The sequence below is a fragment of the Arachis stenosperma genome, chromosome 7, assembly GCF_014773155.1.
Source record: "Arachis stenosperma cultivar V10309 chromosome 7, arast.V10309.gnm1.PFL2, whole genome shotgun sequence".
In the NCBI taxonomy this organism is placed as follows: domain Eukaryota; kingdom Viridiplantae; phylum Streptophyta; class Magnoliopsida; order Fabales; family Fabaceae; genus Arachis; species Arachis stenosperma.
Genome location: NC_080383.1, coordinates 20961868 through 20982758, shown reverse-complemented (window position 1 = coordinate 20982758; position 20891 = coordinate 20961868). Strand labels below are relative to the sequence as shown.

General features: G+C 31.3%; 3 protein-coding genes across 6 annotated transcripts; 2 read left to right on the top strand and 1 right to left on the bottom strand.

The window, feature by feature from the left end:
• The first annotated feature begins 535 nt into the window (after positions 1-535).
• LOC130940577 (uncharacterized protein At1g65710-like) lies at positions 536-3539 on the top strand. Of its 2 annotated transcripts, XM_057868763.1 has the most exons (3): positions 536-667; positions 877-2244; positions 2488-3539. In XM_057868763.1, exons 2-3 carry the CDS (start codon positions 895-897, stop codon positions 3364-3366), a joined length of 2229 nt encoding a protein of 742 aa, XP_057724746.1. In that variant the 5' UTR covers positions 536-667; positions 877-894; the 3' UTR covers positions 3367-3539. The 2 variants fall into 2 exon arrangements, with proteins under 2 accessions (XP_057724746.1, XP_057724745.1); XM_057868762.1 differs by lacking the exon at positions 536-667 and having other exon boundaries at positions 709-2244.
• A 5965-nt stretch (positions 3540-9504) lies between these two features.
• On the top strand, positions 9505-10742 carry LOC130940660 (NDR1/HIN1-like protein 6). Its single transcript, XM_057868867.1, has one exon. The coding sequence runs from the start codon at positions 9723-9725 to the stop codon at positions 10494-10496; it is 774 nt and encodes a 257-aa protein (XP_057724850.1). The 5' UTR covers positions 9505-9722; the 3' UTR covers positions 10497-10742.
• A 4306-nt stretch (positions 10743-15048) lies between these two features.
• Positions 15049-20851, bottom strand: LOC130939439 (nibrin homolog). 3 transcript variants are annotated; one of them, XM_057867541.1, is made up of 14 exons: positions 20716-20851; positions 20473-20526; positions 19673-19937; positions 19411-19493; positions 18780-18910; positions 18020-18066; positions 17776-17884; positions 17389-17475; positions 16709-16880; positions 16161-16627; positions 15854-15915; positions 15634-15736; positions 15494-15546; positions 15049-15425 (listed from the first exon to the last, which is right to left on the bottom strand). In XM_057867541.1, exons 1-13 carry the CDS (start codon positions 20750-20752, stop codon positions 15496-15498), a joined length of 1668 nt encoding a protein of 555 aa, XP_057723524.1. In that variant the 5' UTR covers positions 20753-20851; the 3' UTR covers positions 15049-15425; positions 15494-15495. The 3 variants fall into 3 exon arrangements, with proteins under 3 accessions (XP_057723524.1, XP_057723526.1, XP_057723525.1); XM_057867543.1 differs by having other exon boundaries at positions 15049-15418; XM_057867542.1 differs by having other exon boundaries at positions 15049-15379.
• Positions 20852-20891: the final 40 nt, after the last annotated feature.

Sequence of the window (20891 nt, the reverse complement as noted above, 5' to 3'; positions counted from 1 at the left end):
GAGATACATAAATGTTTTGGTGTAATTATTTACACTGTTAAATTGTTAAATAAAACACAAAATACATCTTGGACAAATGTTAATCTCAAATTTTACCCACAAAAAAACTCAATATACATAAATAATGAACAAAAATATTCTATATACACTAAAAATTAGTCACTATATAGTTGTATATATTTAAAGATATTGATTTATACATTTTCAATTAAATAATCAAATCTATCATAATAAAATAATTAAATTTGTTAGATGAATAATTAAACTTAATTATAGTAATACACTAAGTTTTTTTAATAAAATACCAAATATATATCTCTCTACGCAATAATTATTTTTGTATATATAACATAATTCTACAGGGAATATAAATAACTCACTTGTTTTGTCTCCACATACGGCGAAAAATTCACATTATTTTTGCATAAATCAGTTGGAATATTTCAAAAAGGGTCATGAAATTTTAGTTAGTGCTGCTGTAGGGTCAACTGAGTCAGACAACAACCACAACTAGATCCCCATCCAACGGATCTTATTAAGCTTTAGCTTGAACTATTGAAGAGAAGCCCGCCCTCTTCACCAAAATTTGAATTCTGTTCCCCCTTCCTCTATCTCTCTCATTAACTCTGAAAGTAACAATTTTTTTCTAATAAAAAATGTTTCTTGGGTAACGTTCTACTTCTTCTGCTCTTTTATCATAGTTGAAATTCAAATATCCTTCACCCCCTTTTTCTCTCTTGCTTCACCTTTCTTTTCTCTCTATTAGTTAATTAACATCTTTGATTCAAATCCCTTTTTAATTTCTTCAACATCCTTGCCCATTTCATTTACTTCCCTTTTTATTTTCCCACTCCTTTTTTGGTTTATTGTTTTTAGGCAATACTGCAAAGTCCCATGGGTGCATGTTTGAGCAAGAAGAAAGGGTCAACTACTTCTCCAGGTGCAACTTTTCAGGTTCCTTCTAAGCTAAAGGATTCTGAAAATGGTGGTGTCACCGCCACCCTATCCAAACCCACCAACCCAGAAATGAACCTCAATAATGAGAAGAACACCGTGCAAGAGAAACATGACACAGTAGTGGTAGCAGCAGCGCATGAAGGTGAAAACCAAGTGAAAAAAGAGATTTTTATCATTAAGCACAGGAAGAGCCACGATGAAAGGAGCTCCAAGATTCAACCTTGCACTGCTCAGCAGAACCTGTCAGCATATTCAAATGATGGGTCATCCTCAGAATCTGCCGAATCAATGGGAAACAACAAGAACAAAATTGCACCTTCTACACCAAACATTGCTGCTAGTGGTGTGAGGACCTCAAGCTGCACAAAAGAAGAGGTGGATGCAATTCTGATCCAGTGTGGGAGGCTCAGCAGAAGCTCTTCTGGTAGAGCTGCCTCTTCTTCTGGTGGGAGAAAGTACTCAGGCTCAAAGAGAAGCTTTGATTTTGATCACTGTGACAATGATGCTAATTCCAATGATGATGACCAAAGGAGGGGCAATGCTACTACAACTGACAACAGTGATTTGTGTGAGGAATATGATGGGGTAGCCACCGGGAACCGCCACCGTGCCCAACACCGCCAGCGCAACCGCCAGTCACCGAGGCCATCTCCAAGGAGAAGGACCCCAAGCAGAGAACGGGACCAGCAGCAGAATCAAAGGTCTAGCAGCAGGGAGAGGAGGGTGAGTAGATCTCCTGGAAGAAGGTCATCAGAGACAACAAACGGTGCCAATGGCAATGGAAGCAACAATGGAAATGGCAACCACAATAGTGCAGGTTCTACTAGGCCTGGGAAGTTGGTGTCCGTTCCTGCCACTGTTACATCACTGGTCATGGATAAGAGTAACAATGGAATTGGTGGAGGAGAATCTGCAGCGGCTACAGGTGTCAAAAGGATAACTGTTAAGAGAAATGTTGGTGAATGTGGTGTGGCTGGTTCAAGGGGTGCAGCATCACCACGGTCTCAGTCTCCCGCAAGAGCACAATCTCCCGCAAGAGCACTCTCTCCTGCAAGAGCACACTCTCCTGCAAGAGGAAACAATGGGAATGCAGGGAATCAGCAGCAACAACCTTCAATTAGCCGCAACAACTCTTCAAGGAAAACTGAACAGTCTCCTTATAGAAGGAATCCATTGAATGAGATTGATCCTAATTCCCTTTCTTATCCACAATCAAATGCCAACAATAGCAGCAGCAACAAGGTGCAAAACAGACCCAAGAAGGACGCTGAAGCAGAAGCTAATCAGGTATCAATTTAAATTGATCCACCATCCTGTATTCTTATCTATATCAGCCAGAAAGATTTGATTTTTTCTGTTTCAGTATTGTTATTTGAATCTAACATTTGCTGGACGTATTGTCGACATTTCAATGGTGTATAAAAATTTTACTCAAAATCACATTCTCTTTCTGTTTTGTCTTGTTGATGTGAAGAATGGATTGATGATATTCTATAATTTCCTAATATTCAGAATCCATGTTCATTGCAGAAAGGTGTTACTGCAAATTGCAAGGTGAAGGAGCAACAAGAGGAAGAGTGCAAGGGAATGGCATCAATGAACAATGACAATGTTGTGGTGAAGACAATAGTGCCATCAGGTGTTGCTGACAACATCAAACCCCAATCTCTAACAAGAAGCAGGTCATCAAGAAGATCAAGGGACTTAGATCTCAACCCTGAAACACTAATGAACCCTGTACCACAGTCCTATACCTCCCTCCTTCTTGAAGACATCCAAAACTTCCACCAAAAGAACACAAACACAACACAGCCTTCCATTTCTCTCCCAGCTTGTCTCTCCAAAGCTTGCTCGATCCTCGAAGCTGTCGCCGATCTCAACTCCACCACAAGCCCAAACTTCTCTGCTGGTGCATTCTCTGAGGACAAGAAAACTCCATCACTAGGTGCGAATAACAGTAGCAACCATTATGCAAAGAAGAGGGTGGAGCCATTTGTGGAATCCGAGGTAGTTGTGAGTGATGATGTGATGGAACCAAGCTTGCACAAGTATGTGACAGTGAAGAGGGGTGGTTCAGTTTGTGGGGTAGTGGACATGGAAGACCAAGAATCTTCAGGTAGCAACAGCTTCATCACTCAAAGTGGCCAAATACAACAGCAAAATCAGTGGGGCATTTCATCAAACACATGGGAAGCAAACTCAGCTGATTCAACAGATTGTTGGAGCTCAAGGTTGATGGAAGGTAGTGACGCTGTGGCTGAAGCTAGAAAAGCATTGAACTGCAAGAAAAGAGAGTGTGATGATCATCAACATAGCAGCGGAATTGGGCGCGGAAGGCTTAGTGGTTCTTCTTCTTCTTCTTCTAAAGTTCTTCATCACCACAACAGTATACCTGTTGCATCAACATAACAGATGGAATTGTGGTGATTTCTTGTTTGTAACGTTGAATATGCTTCAACAGTTCATCTAGTTTGAAGTTGCATACTTTGCAACACTTTCTTGTTTTTCAATTTAAGGCTAATTCTCAATTATCTTTGTTCATTGAAGTGAAAACACTTGCTGTTATGATTGGATAAAACAGCTCTGTGTCATGGTTTAATTAATTACAATAATTTTCAAGTTTCTATTTCTGAATCATCTCAACTCAACTAATGATTTCTCATTACATAACATCGCTCTTACAAAATGCAAATACATATATTTTGGGGGTAATGTATGCTTTTTGCTTTTAAAATTTTTTAAAATTTTATTGTTTTAATTTTATCTTAATATCTTTTGTTTGATTAAATAAATTTTTTGATAGTTAATTTTTAAAAAAATTTAGGACAAATTTAGTAATAATTTTACAAGGATAATTTTTAACACAAACAAGTTACATATAATTATTATTATTGGATTAGTCTTAAATTTTTTAAAAATTTAATTCTAAAAAATTTGAGACAAAATTAATATTTAAAAATATTTTTAAAAATTTTAACAAACTTTAAAAATAAAAAATATACTTTATCCTATATTTTATTATTGGATGTACATAACTAAATCATTTTAGTAACTAAATTTAATTAAGTTAAAAATTAATAACAAAAAATTTTAATTAAAAAAAAGAGGAAAAAAAAAGTTTAATTAAATTAATTTGAAAAATAACTTATTCAACTTGTAGTTCTGTGTATATTTATCCCAACGCATTTTCTTATGTGACAATCTATGCTTATCGATCTCAATTCCTTTTTCTATTTGCTTGAGATTACTCTATTATGCACTAATAATCAAGGTTGCGAGAACCGGACCGGTCAATGAACCGGTGAAATTACTGGTTCAATAATTTAATGGTTCGATCGGGGTTTAACCAGGATTCAACCGGTTTAATTAAATATTCAATAAAATTATTAAAAAACTTAAAAATAATTTTAAATATATTAATTTAATAAAAAACCGTTAAAAAATTGGTCGGTTCGACCGATTTATCGGTTAATCGACCGGTTCGACCGGTTTTTTACCGGTTTTTTGTTGGCCGATTTTTGAACTTACCCGGATCGATTAATTGATCGGTTCCCGATTTTTCCGGTTGAACCGGCCGGTCCGGTCCGGTTTTCAGAACCATGCTAATAATATAAAGACAACCGTTCCAATATCATTTCAAAACTAAAAAGCGAATTACACTTTTTCATGTATTATTATATATGCCTATTTTGTATGCTTTTAACATATAAAATAATTATGTTTAACTAATTCAAAACATAGTTAGAGTTTCACTAAAAATAAATTTTTGGAACATATATCAAATATATGATTATGTAAGTATTTCATAAGTTTTATAGTCTTATAACAAAGAAAATGATGCAATAAATTAATTATCTAAAGTTTAATTTAAAATATTTTATAATAAAATACGTAAAAAAATTTATTTTATACGTTAAATACATATATAATTATGCTTATTATGTGTAATATATAAAAAAAGTGATTTACTCTCTAATTTTCAAAAAGTACTGAAGTAATTGTCCAATATAAAGTAGATATATTTTAGCTAAATTATTTAACATGATACAGATTTATATCTTAAATACTAATTTTATGCGAAAACATCTTCGTGTAAATGAGTAGCCATCTATCTTTGCATTATTATTTCATTAAACACTTGTATTATTAAAGAAAAAAAATGTTATTGGTATACTAAAATTAGTCATTAAAATCAACTACTAATGTATTTATGTATAAATACATATGTGATTTAATTTATTTTTAATGCATATTTATATTCTAATATATATTTTATACTGATAGTTGATTTTAGTGACTAATTTTAATATACAGTTAGCACAATAATAATATACTAGTATATAGAGATGTGATGCCATCAATGATATCACAAGGACCAATGTGAGCCACCAACACAGTGGAATTGAAAATTGATAAACTCATCTATTAATTGTGTGTTAATTTGATTTAGAACTTGTGTGATACAATTAATTAATTAATTAATTGCGACGGCCATGACCAAGTCCCTGTGCCTGTATTAGAGGCGGAGAAAAGCACACGCATGAAGGAATCTTCTAAGGTGAAACCTTCTCTTAGTGTGAATGCAACGTTTTATATTTTTTTTACTTAGTAGTAAGCAAAATGTGGCGAAATACCTTGTTGAGAATTGAGATTTTAGCTTTTCGTCAAAGTAAATAAGGGAAAAATAAATGAATTCAGTGTCAGCATAATATGTTCTAGATATATACTGGTATATCATGAGGGATTTTATTCAAAATTCTTCACATAAATTATTGTCATGGAGTAAGTTTCATTTTAATCCATGGATTTTTCTTTTTGTTTTAATCTTATAAGATGTGTAACTCAATAGACCAATTTCAAAAGATGAAAAAAAAAAAAGAAAAGGAATTTGTTTGTTATGTATTGCACGCGTTTGTTTACCTACTTACCAAAGTTTGAGTTATGTACACGGTGTGGGTAAGCTAAGTTTACAGGATTGCATCTTAATTTTAAGAGATAATTAAAAAATAAGGGATTGGAATTAAGAGATTTATTTATGAAACATTTAAATGATGTTCCGTTTCAAACTATATAAGATTGAGTGCACAACTTCTTCTCAATTGACAGCGGCTTATAAACAAGGGAATTGGTGAATTGCTTCCAGTATATATAATATCTTTCAATCAAATTGACTATTTACATTAGTTGTTCTGTGGGATGAAAACCGTTATTACACACATTTTTTTTGGGTGTCTATATTAGACACATAATAATAATAATAATAATAATAATAATAATAATAATAATAATAATAATAATAAATTATTATTTGTATCTATGAAAGATATAGACGCTAAAAATGTACCTATATAAGAATAAAACGACAATTGTAACCACGGAAGATGGCCTTCGTGTGCCAAAAGTACTGGACGTTGGTTACGCAATTTGTCTGTTAGGGTACTTTTGGCACACATAAGCCATCTTCTGTGATTACAATTATCGTTTTATTTTTATATGGGTACATTTACTAACTTTTGTATCTTTCATGGGTACAAATGGTAATTTATTCTAATAATAATATTGGAAATTACTTTTGAGAGGCGGGGTTATATAATATTCATTATACTTTTATTTCTAAAATTTGTTCTGCTAAGAGGACAACAAAATTTAGGGTGTGTTTGGAGTTCACGTTGAGAAACATAAAAGTTCGTTTGAACATCTTGAACGCTATATTGTTGTGTTTGGCAATTTTTTGGAATCCCTAACCCAGAAGTGCTTTCACCTGTGAACGTACGTTCACGTGAAGCTAAAAATTCAAGCTTCTGCGTTCACGTTGGGAAGATTAATGACCGTTGGAGGAGTTAGGTAAGAAATTCATTTCATATCTACTAACTATACCCTTCATTTTTTCTATGAAAAGGATGCCCATAACCACATAATTTCACACAGTAGTGCTTTCTATGTTTTTAGTTACAGAATTTTTTTTTATCAAACTCTTTTAGATTTGTTTTCATCACTATCAAGGTAAAGATTTTAATTTTCTTTTTAATATTTTTTAGTTATTTCTTATTATATTTTTTATTTATATAATAAATATTTTTCATATTATTTTTTTAGTGTTCTGATGTTATTTTTTTAATTTTCTATTGTTATATTTTTATTGTATTTTTTATTTATATGACAATTATTATTGATATAAATTTTATTTTTATTAATTTTTATTATTTTTTATTTATATAAATTATTTTTTCTATCCTTTATTATACTATATTTATGTTATGTATAAAATTTTTTATTTTTTTATTTGATTATATTAATATAAATTTTATTTACTTTTTATTATAATTTTTTTGTTTATATGATATATATTGTTGGTTGTAATTATTATATATTATGTTTGTATGATTTTTTTTTGTTTTTATTTTTTATTTTTATTGTACTTTATTTGTTTTTATTATATAGTAATTATAAGTAATAAAAGAGTCATAAATAATAAAAATTTATAGTCCAAAAAATACTAAATTTATAACATGTATAGTACTCTCTTTTACATTTTTATTTCTTATTATTTTTTAGTTCATATGAACTTTTTTTATCATTTACTGTTCTTTATGTTTAATATGTAAGGTGTCTTTTTTATTTTTATTTAACTTTGTTCTTTTTTATTTTTTACTTATTTTTATCATTGACCTTTTTTATATTATTTTTCAGTGTTCTAATCTCTCATCTCTCATGTATGTTATTAATTTTTTTATGGTATTCTTATTATTTCTTGTTTATATGAATTTTATTTTTCTTCTCTTTTATGCACTGTATTTATATTGTTGGTTTTATATGATATATATTGTTGATATATATTGTTCATATGAATTTTTTTTCTCTTTTATTATATTTCTTTTATTCATATGATATATATTGTTGGTTTTATAAAATTTTTATCATTTTTTATTTACATGAATTCTCGTTTTATATTTTATTATATTTTTATTTTTATTTTACATGAATTCTCGTTTTACATGAATTCTCGTTTTATAAAATTATGAATGTTGGATGTCAAAAAAGTTTTATAAGAATAAAATTATTGAGTATACTGATTTTGTATAAGATATTATTTTTTATGTATTTCATTAGTGTTTTATCTTTTATTTTAATATTTATTAGTATTTTTATGTATTAAAATATATTTTGTCAATTTTTATATGTTATTTTAATTTAGTAAGTAAATATTAACTTTATTATAAAATAAATTAATAAGAACTATTCAAATATTTAAAGTAAAATAATAGAATAATATAAAAAATAATATTTTAATTGATGTCTATTTTAGTAATTTTTCATCTAGAAGTGATTTTGAATAGTATAATCCAAACAACATTTATTTTACTATAATCAATTTTGATATAAAATTGCCAAACATAAGTCACGTTAACACAAACTTACTTTTCATCAAAAGCAAGTTTGCAAAATCACTTTTATGCAAATTTCCGTTTGCAAACTGAAATCCAAACACACACTTAGAAAATAAGAAAAATCGGTAAAAAGTATACATTATTCAAAATCTTAAAATCACATATTCAAGATTTATGTTGGCAAGCTATTATTAGGTATTGTTTTGTTGTTCTTCCAAAATTATCCTTTTAAAAAAGTTGACAATTGACATTGGTTTTGAACATAAAACATCTCTTTTCTTTGGAGATCGGATATTGTAAATATGTTAAATTAAGCAAGTAACAGTAATAATACTACTGTCGAACTTCAGAAAATTGTGATGTAACTTACTACTCAAATAGTCTATTGACAATAAATTACAATGAATAACTCAAATGCATATCTATTACTTTTACTAAAAATCCCATATTTGTCCATTATTAACCTCTAAATAATATTGTTTGTGAATTTTCGTGTATGTCTTCAATAAATATTTATTATTATTAATCTTACTATTATTTTAAGTATTATAAAAAAAAGGTTTAGCTAACATGTGCTCTTATAGAATACATGATAAGTTTATCATTAGTCGAAAGTTTTAAATTTTTTTTATTTAATAAATACAAAATAAATACATTAAAAATGTAAATTTTGTGTATTTTCAATAAAAATTTATTCAATTTGTAATCTTGACTTATACCCTTAGAATACATGATAGATAAATCCAAAAAATAAAAATACTATAGGCACATAAAAAATTTAATATTATATATTTTTGTATAAACATAAATATTATTTAATTTATTTTAAATATATATTTAATATTTTAAAATATATTTTATACATATAATTAATTTAGTGATTGATTTTTTTTACATGTACTCATGGTTATAACGAAATGGTATATATCGAATATAATACCCAACTTTTCTTGATGGCATTCAAGAATTTCAGAAAGCATATAATAATGCTCGAATAAGAGACGCAAGGACCCCAGAAAAGAAAAGGAAAAAAAAAAAGAAAGAAAGAAAGAAAAAAGAAAGCAGTAATAGAAACTTCGGCGGCATTTTTATTATAAAGACACAAAGATTGAATTGAATATCTTGCACTTCAATATGACATGTGACTTAGAACATGACTTTACCTATAGAAGGTGACATTTTTCATTTGATGCCATCAAAGTCAAAACTTGGAAAAGCTTCAATCTTCCAACCCTTCATATATGCCATGACCTAATCCAAACTTTTCAAAGACATGATCATTTCATTCATTAAATACACTTCCATAGCCAAAAGTAACAAAACTTGATACCCCATTTTTCATTTGAGATCACATTCATTCATATACTTGTACCAACTATGGGAGATAATCAGAGAATCCACCCTCTTCATCATGATGTTGAATCACCACCATCGCCGCCACCGCCACAACCATCGGCACCTTTGGTGCCAAGGAACATGTCCAGATCGGATAAAGGCGATCCGGAGTTGTCAAATCAACAACCACCGCCGCCTCCGCTTCCTCCTGCTCGCAACAGAAGATCAAGAAGAGGTTGCTGCTGCAAATTCCTCTGTTGGTTTATAAGCATATTGCTTATCCTGGTGGTGGCGATCGGCGCAACGGTGGGTATACTCTATCTTGTGTTCAGACCGAAGCTTCCGAAATACTCCATCAACGAAATTGGGGTGACAAGATTCGATCTTTCAAACAACGATAGCTTAAGTGTCACATTCAACTTGACAATAACAGCTCGGAATCCAAACAAGAGAATTGGAATCGATTACAGAGGTGGAAGCCACATTAGTGCTTATTACAATGGCACAAAACTATGTGATGGATCGTTACCAAAATTCTACCAAGGTCACCATAACACTACAGTTCTTAACATTCCTCTTTCAGGGGAAGCAGAAAATGCAACAGCTTTGGAAAATTCGTTGACGCAACAACTGCAGCAAAGTGGAAGTGTTCCTCTTCGGTTGAAGGCGAAGCAACCGGTGAGGATTAAGTTTGGGAAGTTGAAGATATTCAAGATCACTTTCAGGGTTAGGTGCTGGATTGTTGTGGATAATCTTAATGCTAATAACTCCATTAGAATCAAGAGCAGTAGCTGCAAGTTCAGGCTCAAGTTATAGATCATGATTTTTTGGTGCTTATTAGAACTATCGTTCATTATAATTACTATTAGTACAATATATATCATATATATTGCTATGTATTACTATATACTATTTTTTTTTTCATTTTTTTATATGGTCTCGGATTGAGATTATTATTTTATTTTTTATTTTTATTATACAGATGAAGATTTACATTTTAGGATTTTTCTTAGTTCTGTACTCTTGATTCTGTATTTTTCTGCCACTACTCATTCCCATATTATTTTTGGTGATCGTGCTATAGCTTATATTATATTGTTATATCTTTTATACTATTTTTGGTAACATACTATCCTATATATATGTTTAATACCTTATTGTTAATTTTTTTTATTATTTTTAAATTTTTTATATTAAATAATTGCCTTGTTAACAAAAATTTAGACCAGGTTCCTTTCTTTATTTCCTTGACATTCCCTATTGTTAAAGAGGGAGAAAATAGTGGAAAGAAATAATAATAATTTTATTTCCTTTGGACGACACTAATTCATATATAAAATTAATAATTTTCTTAATACCACTTTTTTTTTTAACCGAAAGTAGTATTAGATTCCTGTGTAATCATTATAGTGTTTATTTTTAGAGATTAAAATTGGAATCGAAAGACTTAAATTTAGTATTATATTTAGTAACTAAATATTAGAACTAAAATTTTAGTTACGGAATATAAAATTTTAATTTTTTTAATATTTCTAAAAAATAGAAGCATAAAAAATAAAAATTTCTGGAGACAAAGGACTGAAGCAATATTTCCGTTAATAACTATACTTTCAATGCTTATCTCTATGTACGGATCAAGATTTTTTAAAGTAAAAATAGTTGATAAAATAGTAAAGTAATGAGTTAATTATTTTTAAATTAAAATAATAAAGCACATATTTTATGAAAGTTATAAATTTAATAGTAATTAATCTCTCAATTTATCACTTTATCAATTTTTTTTACCTTAAAAAATCTAAATTCTCTAGGTTCAGTTACAACACCATCTAACTTATTACTCCAACCCAAAATAATTAATTGGAACAACTAATTTTGCTATCATTGGTGCTTAAAAAGTGTCTTTAATAAATAAGTTTCTGACTTTAATCCAAAGACAAATAAATTTTTTATTAATTGAAAATATAAAATCATCTATCACTTTTTAAAAAAGCAAAAAATTTAAATTGTTGTTATATATTTTGAACGAATGAATTTAAATGTTTCATATTTTAAAAGATGATGAACATTTTTGTATTATTACTTAATCAAAGATTATTTATATTCGAGTTAAAAAATTAGAGACCTAATTTAACTTTTTTTTTATCTAAAGTATGCCTTTTTTTGTGACAGAAAAGTAAGAAAAATAACCAAACAGAAAGAAAAAAATAGAGTCTCAAGAGACTAAAAAGGCGCAGGACAGTTCTGTTGGATACTCTTCTCAAACTCCTTCTAAAGCACTGGAAGCTTTACATGCTGAAAATGAAATATCATCGTCATTTTTGCCATGGTGTCCGCCACTATATTTGCATCCCTTAAGATCAAACGAATATCAATGTGCCACTTCCAAGTCATGATCTCTCTGACGTTAAGCACCAATGAATCTACATGACCAACATTATCATGAAAATTAGTGACAAGATTGAAAGTCTCTAGACAATCCATTTCGCAAATCACGTCTTTTTGTCCCAAGTCTCAAACTAAAAGAAAACCTCTCCAAATAGCAAATAACTCTTCTTGAAGAATATTGCTGCTCTCAATTGTTCCCAAAGAGTCTCGTTGCCAAGTTTCATTCCAGTCTCTACTAACACAGGCAAAACCCATCCGATTACCAAATCCTAAATAACTAGCATCACAATTGATCTTAAAAGTACTCATTGAGGGGGAACCTAAAAGCAACTAATCGAAGAAGGAATAGATACTCGATTCACTTCAAAGACATTCTGAAACTCTTTCTCCAAGGCTAAAGCCATACTAGCCACTTTAAATTGAGGCCAAGGCTCATAGTGATTAAAAATCTCATTATTTTGTGTTCTACAAATCCACCAAAGACCATCAAAGAATCGAAAAAGATGCTCTTTACTATGGGATAAGAATTGGTTATTCAAATCTAGAGGATGACAGAAACTCCCAGCAGCTGCCAACCAGTTGAGCTTTCGGACAATCCCGCATACAATGAGAAACTGTATCCTAGCAAGTTAGGCAACTGGGGCAACTATCTGAAGGCAACATGTCTCTATTGAAATGCAAAACTGTAGTGGGCAGTGCCTCTCGCAGGCAAAGCCAAACCAAGAATTTGATCTTTTCCGGAACAAGCTGACACCAAAGATAAAGCTAATTCCCTCTCTCCTCCCAACTAAACATCTTGCTGAGCCAACAGTAGCCAGTGCGAGCATCATAAACCTTAGCCCCCTAGTCCAAGCCAATCCTACTACTGAACCCGCTTGAACATTCGGGTTGTAGGAGAGAATTCTGTCATGCAAAAACTATTGAAGAGGAGAATAGACATTCTTAAGGTGCCACTCTCCCGCCGACCAAAGATCTAAAATCCGGAGATCCGAATTAGAAATGTGAACATAATCCATCTCATTACAAGGCGGCCTCTCTTTCTTCCACTTAGAGAACCAAAAATTCTGATCCAAATCTTCAATGCACCAATCAAAACTATCCTTCAAAATATCCCAAGTTTTACACAGACTCCTCCAAACATATAATTCATTATCCCTAGAACGACTGAAATCGTCACTCAAGAAAAATCGACATTTATCTGCCGACAGCTGAACCCACAGCTTGTGGGGATAATGAAAAAATTGCCAAACTAGCTTCCCAAGAAGAGCATCATTAGTACAAAACGGATCTCTAATTTTCATACCACCAATTTCTTTTGGGGTGACATGTATCTTCCAGTTAACAAGATTTAGCGACCATTAGTTTGACCTTTTCGAAGAAAATTCCTCATCATAGATGCTATGGAATTCGTTATCCTTTTGGGAAACAATGAGGCTTGCATGTGGTAAGTAAGAATAACAGCCACTAACGAATTAATCATGCAAAATCTTTCCGCCCTGTTGAGTAGTCGTCCTTTCCAGCTGGCTAACCTTCCCTAAATCTAAAGTATGTTTTTAAATAAAAAATGCTGAATGATCAAATTAATATTATAACTAAATCTATCTAAGTATCTCTGACCGTATTTTTTTCTTTATCTAATGCGCTCAATTATTTTAATTATACAACCACATTAATATCAACATGGTCAAATATTAAATATATAAGTAATTTTAGAAAAATAAATTGATACGTATTTTAAATATTTGAGACTTGAAAAGTTCAAGAATTATTTAGTAGTTATTAGTTTATATTTTTAAGTATTAGAATGCTTAATTTTATGTATTTTGATTTTATTTATTTGGTTATTAAATTGGGCTTTACATTAGTGGGTTTAGGATTTTCTTTATTTAACCTATTATGAGGTTATAAATACATTCTAAATTATTATAGTCATCATAGAGTTATTAGAGATGTAAAATATCCCTTTTTAGTTTTGTGATAAAACCATAGTGTAGACAAGTAAAGTTGAGCGAATTCTTCTCTTATTGCATCGAAAAATTGGAAAGAAAGTTGAATAATTCCATTTAATTTAATCCTCAAACTATAGTGTGAACAAAATTAAATTGAATAAATCACTTTTTTGTTGCATCAAAAAATTGAATAAAAAGTAAAATAATTCTTTTTGTATTCAATTCAACCTATCCTTTATTTTTTTCTATTTTCAATTTCAATTTATCTTTCCTATTCAATTTATTTCTTGTGTTTTATTTACCTCCTTTTTCGTATCATAAATATAGTGAAAGAGAAAGTTCATATTATCTTAGTAAAGAACTACCTCAAAATATCATAGCGCATTGTGTAATTGAAGTTTAAAATAGAATTTATACTAAAATTTATATAGAGCTCACCCCAAATATTGATTTATCTGCCCCCCTTTTTTGAGAAAAAATAACTGAAATTTATTTAAGATTAATTGGAAAAGAATAAAGATTAATTATATTTATTTTAACAATCAATTATTTGGATAATCATCATTTTAACATAGATGATCCTGTGAGAATTAACCTGAGATGTTTCACAGGCATAATAAATGCTAGTAACAAATAAACGAGGAACAGATGCAAAATGTTCGACTTCAGACTTCAGACCAATAAAGTTTTAAAAAGAAATGTTTAATTGAAAAGAACAAAATAGTACTACAATTATTAGGCCGGATATTCAGTGGAGATTCTCAATTCAAACTCACTATATTTCCGGTAATGTCCAGTAGGTTTAGTTTCTGTTTCTCCAACAATCTAATGATAACTCTCAAATGAATAAATGAATAAATAAACTATATTATTACAGCCAAAAATAAATATACATGGACATATATGTTTAAATACATTTAATTTTCAATTATACCAATTTTTATCAATTTTTAGAGGTTATTGCAACGGAGATGTAATTCTTGATAGAAAAATATACCCTAAAAGAGTGCTTAACAATGTTAGGCAGAGATTACGTTACACCAACTGAAACCATATATATTTCAAATGCCAATAACTTCATTATCAATCAAAAACAAAGGTACCGGACCGCCATAATTCTACACTATCTAATTTTATACACATTTTTTCTGAAAAATAGTAACATTGCAATAATTCACATCCTAATTCTGGGATAAAGACATAGACAACAGAGAATAGGTAGAAACAAAACCGGTACATCTATGGAATAGTAGTGGAAAGTTTACTGATTTAGGATTGACCTCAGTGTAAATTCTCTCTCTTCTTTGCCCTGCAAAATGACAATTTGGTCCTACTTGCCGGTTTTTATCCTCATCTGTCATATGGCTGGTAATTGATTTGAAATTATTTTGGTACTTCGACACACTATGTGCTTGAATACATAAAGATTCATCAGTATTTACCAAGTCTTACACAGATAAAAAAAATGCCTAAGATTACCTTCACGAAATAAGGATCCCACGAAGTGAACCAGCTGTGCCTCGCTTTCTTGCCTGCAGCATGAACACGTATAAAGATGTTAAGGCAGATACAACAAGCCAAGCTTAAATATGGACCCAAGGAAAGAGTATCAAACTTACCTTCTCATTATTAAAAAGGTCTTCAGCCACAGCTTCCATTTTCTTCCGCCGTTTTTCCTCTTTCACAGACTCATGTACCTCATCATTCCCAAAATCAGAGTCCCTGGGGTAGAAAACAAGGAAATATGACACAACTTATTACTACGAGAAAAGCAATTAAATATGGCTAGCCAGATTTTATTTGAAATAATACACAAATTAGATTTTGTGTCATCCTTACTTGTATGGATATTTTGCAAACGGAACAAGACTTTCAAAACTATTACCAGATTGAGTATGTGTCTGCAATTCCATTCCAAAGAAAACCAGAATAGTTAGGCATGTGATTCATTAAGTGACAATAGCCATGACACCGTATGAAAATTTAATAAGTTGACTTGTGAGAAGCAAAAAAACTATGTTGGAAATTAGAGGTCAGATAAGTCACAAAAAAGAACTAGATAGCCAAAATATGTTCAATTCTGCAAGGTCCAACCTTCGACATCATAAGGTAGCTATTATTATGCAAGAGATAGCACCATACCAACCTTTCTAAAATGTTTAAAATTTGGAACGCTGCTGTTTTGTGCACTACTCGTGTTAGTTACTCTGGTTACATCTCGGACAACTAGATCTTGACTATAAATAATATCTGCATTTCCACTTCCATAATCATCAACCTTGTCTTTCTTCACTTTTATACTACCACTACCATCTCTGAAGCTCATAGCATGAGTGTCCAATTTGACAGAACAATCATCCAAGGGTGACGCTGTTTTTGCTTGTTTTATGTCAATTGATCTGGTAGAAACATCAACTGCGGATGGTTCCATTTTCTCATGTTTTTTGTTATCCATACTGCCAGAATCATCATCCAATTCTTCAGTTTTAACATATTGTATGGTATTTCCGTTGAGGAATGTCTCAGTTGCATGGGCTGATGTGGCTGTTTCAACTTCAGTATCTGAATCTGCTACCACTGTCTCGTCTGTGGAGCATGAAGATGAAACAAGTACTGCAGCAATACACACAGTTTGTTATAGTAACTCGGTAAAGTACAAACTTAATCAAATAGATAGATCTAAGCGGTACTTACTGCATGGTGACTTCAGTATCGATGGATCAAGATGTCCACTTAAAGCAGCAAATATTACATCCATCTCATTCACTCTAAGCAAAGAACTTAATTTATTGAAGCGATCAGATTTGCATGCTGGTACGCCTGGGATGACACAAATCAAACGATTATCGTCTCCATAATCTGAACCCTACATGGAATAAATGAGAATTACCATCATGAAGTATATATCTTTTCTAATAAGAGATTATAATTGGCCAGAGCATATTGTCTAAACACGAGTATTGCAAATCAGATTTGCAAGCTGCAATTTTTTTCTTTTTGATAATAAGAAAACTTTTGCTATATGGTGATATGTGAGTTGGGTTAACGCAAGAATGAGAAAGAGGGCTGAAGGAAAAAAGATGGTACTAGATGGGGTAACCAACATGGATCTACCACTTCAATATGTCCTACTGTAAACTATGCCTGTCTATGATAGATAAGACATGAGATTCTACATATTTTATTTATTTATTTATTTATTCCAAATGCTCATTTAGGGCACATAGAATAGAATGTATATAAACATCCACGGAGTTAGAGGCAGGTACATTATTCAACCTACTTATCTCACTTTCAGAGTTGATGATTCCACCTTGTAATTTGCAAAATTGAAAACATAAAGAAGAAGAAAAAAAATGAATGAAAAAACATACCTGACTATTTGAACAAAAATATTCATAGGAGACAGTTTTTGCACCAGTGACATCCAACAAAGATTTGAGCTGATCCCTGAATTTGTACTGTAAGGCAGAGAAAAGACTTAAATAAGTAGGTTATAAAGACATGTTATGCCCAAAAGTAGCAATATCTGTTTATCTTATAGGTTCGGAAACTTGTTTGTTGCTGTTCCTGCATAGTACTTGAGAACCCAAAATGGCAAAACAAATCCAAGAAAAGAAGTATAGAAAATCTACCAGCATGTTCTTTTTTTTATTTTTTTGTCGAGAACGGAAATTTGTGTTGAAAAAAAAAATAATTTCTTAATCATTATGCTTAAGTTGCAGTACTGGTGAGTATAAAGGGCTCTAGAAAATAGATACCATATGCACAGATTCTAACAAAAACGTGTATCCTTTCAAGCAATTTTCACGAGTTTTAGGGTCAGCAACTTTGATAGATCTTCCTTCCACTGACACCGTTGGTATATATCTGCTTGAGAAGGACCAAAAGGGATACAAAAGGAAAAGAAGAAAGAATCTTTAGTTAGCCTAAATGGTGTAAAAAAGCAATAAATGACAAGCTCCCTATACCAAATCCAAAGTTAACTGTTAAAGGAACACTTACGAATAACAGCTAGGCATATCAGTGACAATATTCTTTTCTGCAAAATCCTATAAAGGAAACAATGGTCAGAACTCAGAACTGAAACTTTCAACATGAGTGAAGCAGCTTATCTTGTTCTACACTAAAATCCTTCAAGAATCTCATATTCGGGTCTATGACTATATGTTAGATAGTATGTTATGGCTGTTGAGTTATGAATAATCAATAATCCAAATGCAGATTAACAATGCAAGGTCTAAGCAGCTGACAAACACAGAAGAATGAATGAATATGTAACATGTACTCCTTGTGCATGACGTGACTCTAAAATGTAGAAAATAGATGCAATCATGAGAATTCATGACAAAGTACAAGGTTCCACGAGTTAAATGAAAAATTACAATTAGGCTTAGAACCAGAAACATAGCAAATCATTCACTCTGTTTGAGAAGGTAACAAGAATTGAAATATGTTATTGCTACATTGGTATAAACTGCATAAGATGTTTTGAGTTATGTATCCCTATATGTCAACTCTTTTTTACATAGTCACCCATTTTATTGAGGAAAATTGCTACGGCAATCATAAAGGCCACTTCGTTTAAAATGCATCAGAAAATAATCAACATCAACCATGAAAATATGAATATGATGATTATGAAAAGCAAGTAAGCAGCAGTATTATAACACTTCGACAAGTATGATTGTTCCATTGGCTGTAACAGATTAATTGTTTAACAGGAAACTGACATGATCAATACAATCACTGAATGCTTCTATACCTCAAGCCATGTTTTGAGAACACAATGTTTTTTTGCTACAACAGCGTCAACAATATCCTTCTTCAATGGCATGAGTTGATCCACTAGAACGTGTGTGCAATCTTCACTTAAGGTACAAGTACTAGCAGCACCTGAATTAAAGTGCAAGTTGGTCACTATTCATGTTGAGACAAAGCAAATGCTTCATTAAGCAAAGGACTTCTAACGTAATAACCATGGAGCAAGATAAGTTACCTGGCCAAGGACTTATCTGATTTCAATTTATATAAAATAAGTTATTTTGCCAAGTCATTATCAACAATATGCAAACTCTACCCCATTACCAGCATATTTATTAGTTTCCCACCACAATTAATAATATTTGTTCAAGGCTTGAAGCAACCAAAATTTAAACATTTGATAATACCAAAATTGCATCACTAATAGGGATAAAGCAAGTTAGTGACAACTTTTCAGAACCTATTATCTCTTTTCACACTGCAGGCCCTGATTCTGGCAAAAATATTAGCGCTTTCTTCCATACCAAAACAAGATCATGTGCAGTGCGTACACATGTTAAAGCAAATTGAAAGCACATTTACTCATGAACTATAGGAATTGAAGAACCTTTATAAGGATTTTCGTCACTAACCAATTGACGAAATTTTCTCTTCAATAGATTGATCTACTTTGTCCAAGGAACAAATGAAAAACATAAGTGGGACATGGCAAAACCTGCCAGAGTAAATTTAGAAGTGTTAAGACTTTAGAGCATGTAAGTGAAAGACAGTTAGATGTCATGAGATTGCATCTAGGTATATGACATAGATCTACAAAAGCATTGCAAGGATTTTAATTAAAAGCAAATAGAACAAAAGGAGTAGAAAACTTCAACAGTTAGATAGTTAACATACTTGTAGGTAGCACTACCAGTACCAAACGAGACAAGATCGCCATTGTCCAGAGCTGTTTCTTTGTTTGGAAGCTCATGAACTTTCTTCCTGTGTCCATTATTCTTGCTAATAAATGTCCCATATTTTGAGCAATCTTTGATCTGTACATTTGGTGACATAAGAGAACGTTCATTCGGTAAAGAGTTTAACAGGTTCATCGCATTAACAATTATTTCTGCATGAACCCGAGAAACCCCTTTATCTTTAGTGATGATTACATCACAACCTGCAAGCAAATACCAACAACTTTTTATTTAAGAAAACAAAATGATGAAACCCAAGGTTGAAGTTCTGAAATTGGATGCGAATCACTTTGATCAACTACTCAGGACTGTGATCCTCATCATTAGAGATAATATTGTCTTAGTTAGATAGTTAAGATTAGTTACTAGTTAGCTACTCTAACATAAACCAATATCACTTGTATTACATCAACTTCTCTCATTCTAATTTCTATCTGTATCGAATCTACATTCTTCCGACCTTCTCTCAACTCTCTTTTCTATCTGATAGCCATGGATTTCAACATAGCATCAGAGCCTATCCCATATTTGTTAGTTGGACAAGGACAACTCAATTAATTTACAACAAAATTGAAATTTCAGCTCAACATCAAGTTTATCTCTACATTTTTGCGTTTTCTTTCTTCCATGCATCAAGCATTAACTACTTACAAAAAACTTGTGCCAAAGAGATTAAAAAAGTACTTGGTCAAAAAACAGTTCCAAAAGTAATTAGTAGGAACCATAAAAAAAAAGTACCTTTTCGACCAACTTTATAAGTTCCAGTTTTGAAAATGTAGTACTTATCTTCACCTGCAACAAAAATTAAATTAGAAAAGAACCCATGGAATACCATAATATACTAATAAACCCTAAATGCTAAGATGCAAAGTACTATTTGTCAATCCGATTATTATGGAATGACCACAAAATCACATGCACAGTGCTTCGTCGGAAGAAGAAGAAGAAGAAGAGAAAAGTTTGAAGAAAAGAAAATAGTACCAGAAAGAGGATCATTGGGGAAGAGTCCCCACACCATAGTTCTTAGCTTCTTTGAAACCCTTCGAAAAGAATTGAACCGCCCCTTCGTGAATCACTGTCACCGGAAGTGGAACAATAGGGAGAAGAATAAGAAATTTTATTTTTAGGTAAGCTTAAAAGGCTACGGCGAATTTTTC

Coding starts and splice junctions, on each gene's coding strand:
- LOC130940577 (XM_057868763.1), top strand. CDS start 895: ATGGGTGCATGTTTGAGCAAGAAGAAAGGGTCAACTACTTCTCCAGGT. Junction 2,245..2,487: donor CTGAAGCAGAAGCTAATCAG/GTATCAATTTAA, acceptor TGTTCATTGCAG/AAAGGTGTTACTGCAAATTG.
- LOC130940660 (XM_057868867.1), top strand. CDS start 9,723: ATGGGAGATAATCAGAGAATCCACCCTCTTCATCATGATGTTGAATCA.
- LOC130939439 (XM_057867541.1), bottom strand. CDS start 20,752: ATGGTGTGGGGACTCTTCCCCAATGATCCTCTTTCTG. Junction 19,938..20,472: donor TTATAAAGTTGGTCGAAAAG/GTACTTTTTTTT, acceptor ATTTGCTTGCAG/GTTGTGATGTAATCATCACT. Junction 17,885..18,019: donor GATATGCCTAGCTGTTATTC/GTAAGTGTTCCT, acceptor CTTCTCAAGCAG/ATATATACCAACGGTGTCAG.